The sequence below is a fragment of the Mya arenaria genome, chromosome 8, assembly GCF_026914265.1.
Source record: "Mya arenaria isolate MELC-2E11 chromosome 8, ASM2691426v1".
In the NCBI taxonomy this organism is placed as follows: Eukaryota; Metazoa; Mollusca; class Bivalvia; order Myida; family Myidae; genus Mya; species Mya arenaria.
In genome coordinates this window covers 1,880,419-1,896,526 of record NC_069129.1, presented here as the reverse complement: position 1 = coordinate 1,896,526, position 16,108 = coordinate 1,880,419, and the positions used below count along the sequence as shown (strand labels likewise).

The following is a 16,108-nucleotide window of genomic DNA, read 5'->3' as shown; positions in this document are numbered from 1 at the left end:
TATCATATGTTACAATGGCAGACATAATAAGGCTATGTTTGTCTTTTCTGCTATTCAAAGGAATATATGGTATGTAAAATCACTATAAAACGAATGCTTTGTGATTAGAAACAGATGCATGAATTCCACGTTTCTTAATATGCATTTCATAAAGTAAAATAAAAAACAAACGTTGCTTTTTTCGTTAAGTCATGTTAGTTTATTCATATATTTTACCCGAAATATTATGCATAAGCACAAAAGTTGCTTCTGTCATCTAAAAAAAGGTTAAATTTAGTGCCAGTTTTTAAAGTGTTTCTATTTGCATGGAAAGTTCATATATACATCCAAAATAATTTTAACATCTTTTACTAAGCAGAAAGGAAAATGTCATGTGATGATCAGTACTTATAACTTTAAAACTATTGACACAACATTTGTTCTGCATGTATTAATACATTTGATTGGTAAAGAAGAAAACAAAAGTAGCTTTAGCTAAAAGCACTTCCTTGCATATACTCGTATCACATTATGCCGAACATTCTTTGTACACACTGGTTGTTATCATATAACATCTGAATGTAGTTGGTAAAAAAGTCATCTACCAATCGACCAATTATGTTAATCTCTATCTGAAATCATTGTGTTATGATGGATTTTCCATGCCAGCCTTAGACTGTGATTGAAATACAAGCCACAATAAAACAAACATTATTGATGACAATAATAAAAAAAAAACACAGATTGTTCATTTTTGTCCTAGGTATTTATCCCCTTTATTTAAAAAAAAACAACTGTACATTTTGTAAGTGAACATTGTTGAATTTGACCATTTTAATATTGATTATTTTCTTCAATAATGATATACCCTCATACAGGTAGGTTTGGTACAGAATCCCGTTTCTCAAGAAAATTGCCTGCCTGCCTGCCTGCCTGCCTGCCTACCTACCTACCTACCTACCTATACCCTATTGTATTTTGAGACGTTAGGAAACAAAGAACTTTTATGGCCTTATATGTTGTTGCACAGGTTGTATTGTCTATAACATCTCGGACAAATGTTTATAGTCTTTATTTGAAGCAAAATATTGCCTTCCGACGTAGCATTTATGACGTAATTTATCTTTATTTATTTTTCTTATCTGCCTTATAATCTGACCATGCGTCAAACATATTAATACTTGCTAAACTAGCCTACGCTTACGCTAATATTGCACTGAGCGGAGAAATTGATAGAGATCACCCAATCGGAACTCCTCGGCCATTTTCTATCGAAAACAACCTCGGATGTATATGGACGGTTTACAATGTCAGAAATCTGTACACTTTTACTACGCTGCAAGTAGATCGCGTAGAAGTTTCAATTTAGTAGTTAAGCTTAATGACTTAACTGTCGGGAACCTTAATTATGTAAGCAATAATACACTTCATTGGCAATCAAATTAAACTTAGATCTACAAATACACGTTCAAAGACTTCATTTAATTCATGATATTATTCAAATTTTACGAACTACTTCTACTGATGTACCGGCTTGCATCCGATTTTGTTTTTCGTAGAAAATGACCGAGGAGTTCCGAATGAGAGGTCACCGTTAACCTGATAAGCTCCAAAGTTGGCAATGGCTATCGGTTTCATATTGAGGCCAAAGACAACATATTTTATGCTAGTTACAATGCCAAAAACTTTTAACAGGAAACGGCGTAACGCTTTGTCCAGACAGATGGCTAGCTTTTAACGGCTCTTGTTACTACTTTGGCAAGGGGCCGTTTATTTTCACGGAGGCAGAGGTATGTTCAGTTATAGACAGCAAAGTACCTTGATAAAAATAATATTACAAAATGTTAATTCACTGTATCGTGTAAATTGTAAACCGTTAACGTCTGTGAACGCTTAAGTTTTAAACATAAGAATCCTTCCTGTGTGTTCTATATCTTTATTGATTTATTTAAGAAGAGTTATAATGTACAACGAGGTACAATAATACAAAAAAGCTACAGGTAAACACCATGTTTGGAGACCCAGGGTAAGGCCCCAAACGACACTGAAGAGAAACACAAAAGAACACCATTATGACCACATGCGCATCAATAAAGATGCGACCACCGCCTTGGAACCGTCAGTGAAACACGAGTTCACCAGGAAAGGAGTTTACTTAGGAATAAATGTTTTACCACATGCCGTTGATACAATTATTGTATTATTGTAATTCCTTACAGGGTAGCGGACAGAACCCTTACTTTACTTAGAAAGGTTAAACAATTTGTATAACAACGTTATATAGATTCAGGACATACTGACAATGTCACCCTGTCGGTTTCAACAACAGAATGAATGTAATGTTGAAATATGTCGTTTAAACTATTTTTCAGCATTACTGTTTGCAGCACGGAGCTCATCTTGTCAAAGTGGAAACGGAGATAGAAAATAGCTTTCTGAAGGATGTGCTAAGTGAATTTACGAGTAAGATAATATATTATATTTATTATATGCCTATCGTATCCCTTTCATATCCAACAATGAAAATACAGAACGGCGTATTGAAAAATCCGTATCATGACACTGTCTGATTCCGTATCATGCGAGTACCGTTTATAATCTGGAATTACTTTCGCGTTGCTAAAAATAGCATGACCAAAAAAAAAACTGGTAAAACATGTCAACTTTAAAAAAAACTATCTAACTTTACTCACGCTCCAGAAGCATGTCAATATTTAGGAACATGGTTCTCACGTTCTTCAAAGAACCATGAGGACAAGCACGAAGCAGAACACGCTTTTAATCTATCTAGACAGCTACTTCAGTGAACTACAATGTAGTTGTTTGTCATTTCGAAGTTCATAACTTGTTGAATTTATGCTATGTTTATTATCATAGATATGAGCAGCTCGCCAATACAAAGAAGAAGGTGAATTCGCATCATCGATAGAAATAGCGATTGACTCACGAGCTTCCCTCAATTCTGCACATTATTATCGTCAAAAAATCCCACAAATATTTACTTTTTTAAAAAAGGCCACGTAACATCTACAAGAAATGACGATTAGTGTATGCTTGTAAAATTAGTTCCGTTTTTTTTGTGCTGTGACATTTTATAATTGTTCTGGTGTTAGCAATTTGTTAATTTTGCTAAAACACAAACTATTTGTTCTTATTTTTCTCAATAAAGTGAATTCTTTAATTTCTGACTTCGTTTTGCTATAGCGGCCTCCCTTGGCTTTATTACATAATATTACGTAACACATTCGAATTCATACGCGCATTTGACAGATGGCGGTAAATTTGACTCAAATTGAAACCGAAAATTAAAAAGGAATAATTAAATAGGCAGGTATCTAATAAATGGAAAATTACGATAAAATGCTTTTCTGGTGACATATATATATATATATATATTGGTTTATACTGATTTATTGTATAGCTTGATTGAGAAGCCAGGATCCGTATTCTCTTACGTCCCGAGTCTGAGACGCAGGCTCGATATATATTAACACAATGAGCCATGTCTACGGACAAACTGAAGCCTTACCCAAACATATAAGGAATTGAGTTACTCTCGAAAAACACAGTTGTTCTATAGGACACGCCTCACGTTGATTTTCAAATTATTTTGTACAGTTTCTACATACTTTAAACCTTACACTCTAGGTCGCCAATGGTGGCTTGGCATGACGGAGGAACTAGTTCCGGGACACTGGAAATGGGTTGTTGATGACTCTGAAGCTAATTACTTCGGTAAACGTTCATTAATTGTTGCCTAACGATAGGTATGTGAAGTTGGCTTGTACATTGTACATCGTAGTTCAGCTTGTAATTCGTCAATTACAAGCTTGTAGTTGGGTATTCAGCTTGTAGTTCGGCTTCTATATTGTACATAGTAATTCAACTTGTAGTTCGCCAATTACAAGCTTGTAGTTGGGTATTCAACTTGTAGTTCGCCAATTACAAGCTGGTAGTTGAGTATTCAGCTTATAGTTCGGCTCGTATATTGTACATAGTAATTCAACTTGTAGTTCGCCAATTACAAGCTTGTAGTTGGGTATTCAGCTTGTAGATCGGCTTGTGCATTGTACATCGTAATTTAACTTGTAGTTCGCCAATTACAAGCTTGTATATCGGTATTCAGCTTGTAGTTCACCCTTACTGCACCAGCATTTATAATATTTGAATTACAAGCTAGTAGTTGGGTTTTCATCTTGTAGTTCGGACCAAATAAATCAGCATACGTTGTATTTGAATTACAAGCTAGTAGTTGGGTATTCATCTTGTAGTTCGAACCAAATACATCAGCACACATTATATCTGAATTACAAGCTAGTAGTTGTGTATTTATCTTGTAGTTCGGACCAAATACATCAGCATATATTATATTTGAATTACAAGCTAGTAGTTGGGTATTCATCTTGTAGTTCGGACCAAATACATCAGCATACGTTGTATTTGAATTGCAAGCTAGTAGTTGGGTATTCATCTTGTAGTTCGGACCAAATACATTAGCATACGTTATATTTGAATTACAAGCTAGTAGTTGGGTATTCATCTTGTAGTTCGGACCAAATACATCAGCATACGTTGTATTTGAATAACAAGCTAGTAGTTGGGTATTCATCTTGTAGTTCGGACCAAATACATCAGCACACATTATATTTGAATTACAAGCTAGTAGTTGGGTATTCATCTTGTAGTTCGGACCAAATACATCAGCACACATTATATTTGAATTACAAGCTAGTAGTTGGGTATTCATCTTGTAGTTCGGACCAAATACATCAGCATACATTATATTTGAATTACAAGCTAGTAGTTGGGTATTCATCTTGTAGTTCGGACAAATACATCAGCATACATTATATTTGAATTACAAGCTAGTAGTTGGGTATTCATCTTGTAGTTCGGACCAAATACATCAGCATACGTTGTATTTGAATTACAAGCTAGTAGTTGGGTATTCATCTTGTAGTTCGGACCAAATACATCAGCATACGTTATATTTGAATTACAAGCTAGTAGTTGGGTATTCATCTTGTAGTTCGGACCAAATACATCAGCATACATTATATTTGAATTACAAGCTAGTAGTTGGGTATTCATCTTGTAGTTCGGACCAAATACATCAGCATACGTTGTATTTGAATTACAAGCTAGTAGTTGGGTATTCATCTTGTAGTTCGGACCAAATACATCAGCATACGTTGTATTTGAATAACAAGCTAGTAGTTGGGTATTCATCTTGTAGTTCGGACAAATACATCAGCATACGTTGTATTTGAATTACAAGCTAGTAGTTGGGTATTCATCTTGTAGTTCGGACCAAATACATCAGCATACGTTGTATTTGAATAACAAGCTAGTAGTTGGGTATTCATCTTGTAGTTCGGACCAAATACATCAGCACACATTATATTTGAATTACAAGCTAGTAGTTGGGTATTCATCTTGTAGTTCGGACCAAATACATCAGCACACATTATATTTGAATTACAAGCTAGTAGTTGGGTATTCATCTTGTAGTTCGGACCAAATACATCAGCACACATTATATTTGAATTACAAGCTAGTAGTTGGGTATTCATCTTCTAGTTCGGACCAAATACATCAGCACACATTATATTTGAATTACAAGCTAGTAGTTGGGTATTCATCTTGTAGTTCGGACCAAATACATCAGCATACGTTATATTTGAATTACAAGCTAGTAGTTGGGTATTCATCTTCTAGTTCGGACCAAATATCAGCACACATTATATTTGAATTACAAGCTAGTAGTTGGGTATTCATCTTCTAGTTCGGACCAAATACATCAGCATACATAATATTTGAATTGCAAGCTAGTAGTTGGGTATTCATCTTGTAGTTCGGACCAAATACATCAGCACACATTATATTTGAATTACAAGCTAGTAGTTGGGTATTCATCTTCTAGTTCGGACCAAATACATCAGCACACATAATATTTGAATTACAAGCTAGTAGTTGGGTATTCATCTTGTAGTTCGGACCAAATACATCAGCATACGTTATATTTGAATTGCAAGCTAGTAGTTGGGTATTCATCTTGTAGTTCGGACCAAATACATCAGCATACGTTATATTTGAATTGCAAGCTAGTAGTTGGGTATTCATCTTGTAGTTCGGACCAAATACATTAGCATACATTATATTTGAATTCCAAGCTAGTAGTTGGGTATTCATCTTGTAGTTCGGACAAATACATCAGCATACATAATATTTGAATTGCAAGCTAGTAGTTGGGTATTCATCTTGTAGTTCGGACCAAATACATCAGCATACATAATATTTGAATTGCAAGCTAGTAGTTGGGTATTTTCATCTTGTAGTTCGGACAAATACATTAGCATACATTATATTTGAATTACAAGCTAGTAGTTGGGTATTCATCTTGTATTTCGGACCAAATACATCAGCATACATTATATTTGAATTACAAGCTAGTAGTTGGGTATTCATCTTGTAGTTCGGACAAATACATCAGCATACATTATATTTGAATTACAAGCTAGTAGTTGGGTATTCATCTTGTAGTTCGGACCAAATACATCAGCATACGTTGTATTTGAATTACAAGCTAGTAGTTGGGTATTCATCTTGTAGTTCGGACCAAATACATCAGCATACGTTATATTTGAATTACAAGCTAGTAGTTGGGTATTCATCTTGTAGTTCGGACCAAATACATCAGCATACATTATATTTGAATTACAAGCTAGTAGTTGGGTATTCATCTTGTAGTTCGGACCAAATACATCAGCATACGTTGTATTTGAATTACAAGCTAGTAGTTGGGTATTCATCTTGTAGTTCGGACCAAATACATTAGCATACGTTGTATTTGAATAACAAGCTAGTAGTTGGGTATTCATCTTGTAGTTCGGACAAATACATCAGCATACGTTGTATTTGAATTACAAGCTAGTAGTTGGGTATTCATCTTGTAGTTCGGACCAAATACATCAGCATACGTTGTATTTGAATAACAAGCTAGTAGTTGGGTATTCATCTTCTAGTTCGGACCAAATACATTAGCATACGTTGTATTTGAATAACAAGCTAGTAGTTGGGTATTCATCTTGTATTTCGGACAAATACATCAGCATACGTTGTATTTGAATAACAAGCTAGTAGTTGGGTATTCATCTTCTAGTTCGGACCAAATACATCAGCACACATTATATTTGAATTACAAGCTAGTAGTTGGGTATTCATCTTCTAGTTCGGACCAAATACATCAGCACACATTATATTTGAATTACAAGCTAGTAGTTGGGTATTCATCTTGTAGTTCGGACAAATACATCAGCATACATAATATTTGAATTGCAAGCTAGTAGTTGGGTATTCATCTTGTAGTTCGGACCAAATACATCAGCATACGTTGTATTTGAATTACAAGCTAGTAGTTGGGTATTCATCTTCTAGTTCGGACCAAATACATCAGCACACATTATATTTGAATTACAAGCTAGTAGTTGGGTATTCATCTTGTAGTTCGGACCAAATACATCAGCATACGTTGTATTTGAATTACAAGCTAGTAGTTGGGTATTCATCTTGTAGTTCGGACCAAATACATCAGCATACGTTGTATTTGAATTACAAGCTAGTAGTTGGGTATTCATCTTGTAGTTCGGACCAAATACATCAGCATACATTATATTTGAATTGCAAGCTAGTAGTTGGGTATTCATCTTGTAGTTCGGACCAAATACATCAGCAAACGTTGTATTTGAATTACAAGCTAGTAGTTGGGTATTCATCTTGTAGTTCGGACAAATACATTAGCATACATTATATTTGTTGCAAGTCAAATATTTGTTGCATATCAAATAGTGATTGTATTATTTCAACCACATTAATGTTACATTTAGTACAAATTGTGTCTTCTCGAAATATTGGAGATGTCATCAGACGACTACACGGTATTGTGTTTAAATGCTGTGGGGGAAATAGACTGGTCAGCTTTTTTTAAAAACATGTAATGATCTATTTTTAGAGAAATGTTTACACACCAGTCTTACAATTATAGTTGACTGCGCATGCGCCAAAATGTTGGCGATTATATCTGCAGACCGTCGGGACCCGGGATCCGGGACCTAAATTTCAAAATTAGTTTTGTTATGTTTTATAAGCGATGCAATGTTTTAACTGCCCTGTGAATCGTTTGAAACTGATCAGTTTTGGAAGGAATTAAATATGCTGCATGCATATGATTTAATGATCATTACATACGTATAATTATAACTTGCTGCCACTTGAGTTCTCATGTGAAAATACTCAATATTATATTTCAAAATGTGCATATTTTGGTAAAAGTTGTTGTTTGAGCAACCGTGTTAGAGGAACAATAGATGACACCACATGTTAAATCGACCATGAGTTCTTGTAGTGTCATATAAGATCGTCCAGGATGTGGTTTATCAAGTAAATCATGTGTTCACATAGGCCCGGCCAAATTTGACACAAAGACCATAATGAATTTTAAATCCACAGGATGATGCCACATGACAACAGTCAAAGGCCTGAAGTTTTCAACTTATGCTTTCAGTGAACACTAACCGTAAAATTAAGCGTACGGAGTAAATTTAGAATGACACTACAAGAACTCATGGTCGATTTAACATGTGGTGTCATCTATTGTTCCTCTAACACGGTTGCTCAAACAACAACTTTTACCAAAATATGCACATTTTGAAATATAATATTGAGTATTTTCACATGAGAACTCAAGTGGCAGCAAGTTATAATTATACGTATGTAATGATCATTAAATCATATGCATGCAGCATATTTAATTCCTTCCAAAACTAATCAGTTTCAAACGATTCACAGGGCAGTTAAAACATTGCATCGCTTATAAAACATAACAAAACTAATTTTGAAATTTAGGTCCCGGATCCCGGGTCCCGACGGTCTGCAGATATAATCGCCAACATTTTGGCGCATGCGCAGTCAACTATAATTGTAAGACTGGTGTGTAAACATTTCTCTAAAAATAGATCATAACATGTTCTTAAAAAAGCTGACCAGTCTATTTCCCCCCACAGCATTTAAACACAATACCGTGTAGTCGTCTGATGACATCTCCAATATTTCGAGAAGACACATTTTGTACTAAATGTAACATTAATGTGGTTGAAATAATACAATCACTATTTGATATGTCCTTAACATAGAGATTAACGTACTCAATATATTCCTAGATACTCTATTAATTGGCCCAAATTGACAACATTTAATTTTCCGATGGCTTGTAATAAAAGTCAATTTTGTATGATATGGCTATGTTTTTTATCGTTTACTAAGGTTAGACGAAGCTAGTCACATAATTATATTTACTTATTTATATGTATTAGTTTCAATCGTCTTTTTTTATACTTTTCTTCATATGCTTTTGATTATGTTTACTTTCATGCCATGTCATTATGTTCAATTTTGAGTAAAGTTATGTTCTGTAATAACATGATCTGAAAATAAACTTTTGACTTGGCTTAAATAACATTCGAACGCTTTAGACTCGGTTCTAATTTATACTAGATGCGCCCAATATGTGACCTCTCCCGATTCAGGGAGTAAGACCTCTCAAACAAATTGGGATAGGAACCGAAGCTCTAAACCGAATACTTGAGGAGTTACAGGCAAAAAAGCGCTCAACCATGACTGCAAGATTTGAGGCTTATGTAATAAGCTTGTAATTCAAATACAACGTATGCTGATGTATTTGGTCCGAACTACAAGATGAATACCCAACTACTAGCTTGTAATTCAAATATAATGTATGCTGATGTATTTGGTCCGAACTACAAGATGAATACCCAACTACTAGCTTGTAATTCAAATATAAGGTATGCTAATGTATTTGGTCCGAACTACAAGATGAATACCCAACTACTAGCTTGTAATTCAAATACAACGTATGCTGATGTATTTGGTCCGAACTACAAGATGAATACCCAACTACTAGCTTGTAATTCAAATATAATGTATGCTGATGTATTTGGTCCGAACTACAAGATGAATACCCAACTACTAGCTTGTAATTCAAATATAATGTGTGCTGATGTATTTGGTCCGAACTACAAGATGAATACCCAACTACTAGCTTGTAATTCAAATACAACGTATGCTGATGTATTTGGTCCGAACTACAAGATGAATACCCAACTACTAGCTTGTAATTCAAATATAATGTATGCTGATGTATTTGTCCGAACTACAAGATGAATACCCAACTACTAGCTTGTAATTCAAATATAATGTGTGCTGATGTATTTGGTCCGAACTACAAGATGAATACCCAACTACTAGCTTGTAATTCAAATACAACGTATGCTGATGTATTTGGTCCGAACTACAAGATGAATACCCAAATACTAGCTTGTAATTCAAATATAATGTATGCTAATGTATTTGGTCCGAACTACAAGATGAATACCCAACTACTAGCTTGTAATTCAAATATAATGTATATATATATATGCTAATGTATTTGTCCGAACTACAAGATGAATACCCAACTACTAGCTTGTAATTCAAATATATTGTGTTCTGATATATTTGGTCCGAACTAGAAGATGAATACCCAACTACTAGCTTGTAATATAAATGCAACGTATGCTGATGTATTTGGTCCGAACTACATGATGAATACCCAACTACTAGCTTGTAATTCAAATATAATGTATGCTAATGTATTTGTCCGAACTACAAGATGAATACCCAACTACTAGCTTGTTATTCAAATACAACGTATGCTGATGTATTTGGTCCGAACTACAAGATGAATACCCAACTACTAGCTTGTAATTCAAATATAATGTATGCTAATGTATTTGTCCGAACTACAAGATGAATACCCAACTACTAGCTTGTAATTCAAATATAATGTGTGCTGATGTATTTGGTCCGAACTACAAGATGAATACCCAACTACTAGCTTGTAATTCAAATACAACGTATGCTGATGTATTTGGTCCGAACTACAAGATGAATACCCAACTACTAGCTTGTAATTCAAATATAATGTGAGCTGATGTATTTGGTCCGAACTACAAGATGAATGCCCAACTACTAGCTTGTAATTCAAATATAATGTGTGCTGATGTATTTTTCGGAACTACAAGATGAATACCCAACTACTAGCTTGTAATTCAAATATAATGTATGCTAATGTATTTGTCCGAACTACAAGATGAATACCCAACTACTAGCTTGTAATTTAAATATAATGTATGCTAATGTATTTGTCCGAACTACAAGATGAATACCCAACTACTAGCTTGTAATTCAAATATAATGTATGCTAATGTATTTGTCCGAACTACAAGATGAATACCCAACTACTAGCTTGTACTTCAAATATAATGTATGCTAATGTATTTTTCCGAACTACAAGATGAATACCCAACTACTAGCTTGTAATTCAAATATTATAAATGCTGGTGCAGTAAGGGTGAACTACAAGCTGAATACCGATATACAAGCTTGTAATTGGCGAACTACAAGTTAATTTACGATGTACAATGTACAAGCCGATCTACAAGCTGAACACCCAACTACATGCTTGTAATTGGCGAACTACAAGTTGAATTTCTATGTACAATATACGAGCCGAACTATAAGCTGAATACTCAACTACAAGCTTGTAATTGGCGAACTACAAGTTGAATACCCAACTACAAGCTTGTAATTGGCGAACTACAAGTTGAATTACTATGTACAATATACGAGCCGAACTACAAGCTGAATACTCAACTACAAGCTTGTAATTGGCGAACTACAAGTTGAATACCCAACTACAAGCTTGTAATTGGCGAACTACAAGTTGAATTACTATGTACAATATAAAAGCCGAACTACCAGCTGAATACCCAACTACAAGCTTGTAATTGACGAATTACAAGCTGAACTACGATGTACAATGTACAAGCCAACTTCACATACCTCATAACGATTACCAAATGTAACATTTAGCTAATATGCACCATATATGGAGCACCATGTTACACACTGTCATATTCCATATCAAAACGACATTCAATGTAACAGTAGCACAAGTTTAACTAATTTTTCAGACTGGGCTCCAGGTCAACCAAATCCACATGGCGAAGAGTGCGCTATTTTCTTTAACACTCCAAATTACCAGTGGGCAGACATTCCATGCACACACAGCCTTTGGGACGCATATGCTCTCTGTGAGAAAAGGTAGTTGTAGACCAAGTATATCTAAAACATACTTCTTGTGATGATATCAATAACACATGTTTGTGTCTTCTTGATGCTGAAGTTGATGTTGAAGTAAAATAGTATAAGAGAGTTGCAGGGAGAAGCGTGTAAAATGTGTTAAACCACTTTGGTGAACATGGTTTACGTGAATATACAAGTGTTACCTAATGTCAAAACCGTACGTTTCATCTTTATTCCAGGGGTCAAATCGTCAACCCAGAATGTATGCAAGGGAACATAGTGGGTTGAATGTGGAGTTGAACCGAACAGGAATAATTACATATGTGAAGAATACTTCATATCCACATCATCGGTTATACTAATGTAATGATTAAAACATAACAAAGATTAAGAAGATTTTACAACAAAAACCTTGTGTGTTTCCTCATCACGGTATGAATACTACAATAGGAAGTAGCCAAACTCTAAACGATTATTATGTCTCTCCTGCTTTTACCACCTGTATTACACGACTCTGTGACAACATGCACAAAAACCTTGTGCTGATTCATGAAGTTTAAAATAACAATCAATTTTACCCACAGCTGATTCCACATGAATTGAAACATGATGCAGTTTAAAAGTAAATCTCGGCATGCCTATAATCCATATATGTTATCACCAGAGTAGTGTCTGTACGTGTCCATCCGAAAATCGACACAAAGTCTTACAACCAGCCCTGTTGTATAAAGACACAAGAGTTGCATTAAACCATACATTGGAGATATTATGTTTCACCTAACCTTCCTTTTGCATTGCCATTAAACATGTTTTCAAGCGTCTTGGTAAACTTTTATTATCAGAACCATGCATGCTGTTTTCTGCTTTTGTTTGTGTTCTATAGTATTCATGGGTGTTCATATTCCCTTGGCCACGTCAGCGTAAGCGACCCAGTCCCCATAATTGCATAAATGTCTTGTCGGTTGCGTTTTTCTCTGTTATGTAGTAGGCCTTTTACTTATATCTCAAGGTATCAATTAAACTACGAGGCATCATTTGTTTTATCTTGTGTATCAGTGTTCATCAAATAACATGCGTCGATAAACTAGTCCTCGAACATCCCTAGTTAGCCGCAATATTTACTTTTTGTGTTTACGGGGTGAAATGTATTGTGTTCTTACACTAAAAAAACATTTTCTTCTTATTATTATATGCTTAAAAATTATATAAAACGATAGTTAAGTGCGCCAAATTGTATGCGAACGTAACATCAATTTGGGAATAACGTCCTTTTAAAAACACGTGGTCCAGCACTGTGCGTGGTGATGTATGATTTAAAATTGAGAACGAAATTTAAGAGCGCAAAATTGTATGCGAACGTAAAGTCATAAGTCAATTCGGAAATAACATCCTTTGAAAGACATGTGGTCCAGCCCTGTGAGCGGTGACGTATGATTTGGAATGGAGAGCGGGTTAAAATTTCAAAACAGTAAATAATATCAGATTAATATCGTCACTGTGTGACACAGTAAAATATCGGTACAGCTTGAGTAGTCGTATGCCAAGGAGAGCGAGAGTAACGTCGGCGTCACACCTTGGTTTAGGTTTTGCATGTAAGCACCATTAGGTCAGGTCATTATCTCAGCAAATACATGGTGTTGTATGGCAACTTTAGCTATGTGTCTCCAACTATCGAACCTACTTAGTTAATAAAGTTAGATCACTTTATCTTGCATATAATGCAAATTATTCCCCTTTATTATTCGACTTAGAAATTTTGGTTACTCTTTTGAATATAAGCACATAAAAGTTGATATCTCAGCGACTACTTGATGTATTGCATTGAGACTTTACACAACGGTACTCATCCATCCAACCTTCTGAAATAATCAAGTAAGATTATAAGTATCTTCCGTGGCCGAGAGTGTAAGATAGGTTCATTCCGACCCGAGCGTAGGGTATTTTGCGGAAACGAGGTTTACCGAGTTTCCGCAAAACACCCTGCGCGAGGGTCGGGATGAACCTATCTTACACGAGCGGCTATGGTAGATGCTTTTTCTCCCACCTCAGTTAAACAAAATTAAGTAAAAATGTATTTCTTGCTGGAACTCTTTTGTGTTAAGTGAACATAAATGCGTATGGATATGAGATAGCACGTGGTTGTCATGGATATGCACGCAGTGATCCAGTTAATGTTAATAGTCAAATCGGTCTTTTTAAATAGTTCTAAGGAGAATATGACGCATTATTTCTTTAATGGTGCGTGAAAACTGTTTTATAGCGACATTTGAAGCGAGAAATAATTAATAAGCGTTCTAAATATTACCAGAAGACAAGATTTCCTTGATGCTACAGACGACAGTCTTTAACAATGGAGGTAATTACAATGTGTTGACCATGACAAAGGAGTTCCATCCGGGCATTTTATCTTCGCCCGTGGGCAAGATAAGAATATCTAGCATGGTTAAATTATTGGATCTACTTATCTGAGGTGGGAGAATTTTTTTTCTAGCATGGTTAAATTAATGGATCAACTTATCTGAGGTGGGAGAAAACTCCGTCTTGCATATTCTATGAATCATTCGACTTAGATGTTGTGGTTAATGTTTTGCATGCAAGCAGATTTAAGTCAATAACCCAACATGATGTATTGCATTGAAACTTGATACGTTCAAGTGTGATAACGCTATCTTGCATATGTAATGTAAATGTTGCCCCTTTATTATTTGTCTTAGAAATTCTGGTTAATGTTTTTCATGTAATCGTTTTTTTTACAGAAATCAATGCATCTTTCACCAAAACTTTAATTAAAAGGGGCGGAATAGTCGAGCGCGCTGTCTCAGTGACATATATAGTTCACTGATAAATGTCTATTAACAACCGGAACATATTGTTAAAGGGCAACAAAGTCCTTCCTATTCGCGCCTTGTTTGCCAGCACCAAGAAGAATGGATTCAACCATTTTGAAACAAGACGATGCCATGTACATCACAAAAAAATACCCAAAAAAGAAACCTTAAAACAGTTTTTATTTGTCGAGCACTAAGACCAATAAGACCGCCAGCGTGGCTCATATAGACACGTTATGTCTGTGCCGCATTGTTTGTACTCGTGCCCCAGAAAAGGTGTTTTTGCCGAATACACAGTGGGTACGCTAACCAATTTTAATTTTCTAATAAGAAACGTAACTTTTCTCTAATGTTGTCACGTGAATGACGGTTTAGAAAACAAGTGGAGCTTTCTCCCAATTTTAATATTGGGGGTCGTGAATTAAGAGCTAGAAATCAGTGTTATCTTGCTTGCAAATTGGTCAGTTGACTATAGAATATGTTTACATATAGAAAATGTATATGTGTTTCACCCACATTCAGTAGCTGATTGTTGAACGTACAGTAATAAAGTGAATAACAAAGATAGTTTTGGTGACTAGAAAGGCTCCAGATATGAGTCTATAAACATAATCTACTTATATGTTTTAATTTGCAATCCCTTCAAGTCGACTGAGGTAGACAATGTTACATATAAATAATTTTGTAAAAGGCAATTGACACCAAGTGAAGTGACTACTTTGTGTAGTGTGTGTGTTTTGTTAACACATGACAGTGAATCAAAGCAAGGTTATTATACCATATCAGACCATCGTCTGACTGCAATCTGTGTAGGTTTTGGAGCTGAATGGTTTGTGAATCTAAAAACTTGCTGGACCGACTTTTTAACGTTAAAATTTTCTTATCGAATAAAAGTGGTTATGTTCAACCAATTTCATTATTCTAATAAGAAACGTACGGTTCTTTTCTAATGTTGTTAGTGCAAATCGGTTTATTCATTATAATCACATAGGTTCGTGATTATAATGCAAGGGAAAATTATTTAGTTGTATTTAATCTTAAATCAATGTGCCAATCACGGTAGAGTTCGTTTCATAAACAACGTCGTGTTAGGTTCGGTA

The 16,108-nt window shown here is 35.0% G+C and overlaps 1 protein-coding gene across 1 annotated transcript; it reads left to right on the top strand.

The window, feature by feature from the left end:
* On the top strand, nt 1-13,135 carry LOC128242299 (perlucin-like protein). Its single transcript, XM_052959398.1, has 6 exons — nt 1-69; nt 1,675-1,769; nt 2,352-2,442; nt 3,628-3,714; nt 12,069-12,198; nt 12,420-13,135. The coding sequence occupies exons 1-6, from the start codon at nt 15-17 to the stop codon at nt 12,466-12,468; spliced, it is 507 nt and encodes a 168-aa protein (XP_052815358.1). The 5' UTR covers nt 1-14; the 3' UTR covers nt 12,469-13,135.
* The last annotated feature ends 2,973 nt before the right edge of the window (nt 13,136-16,108 follow it).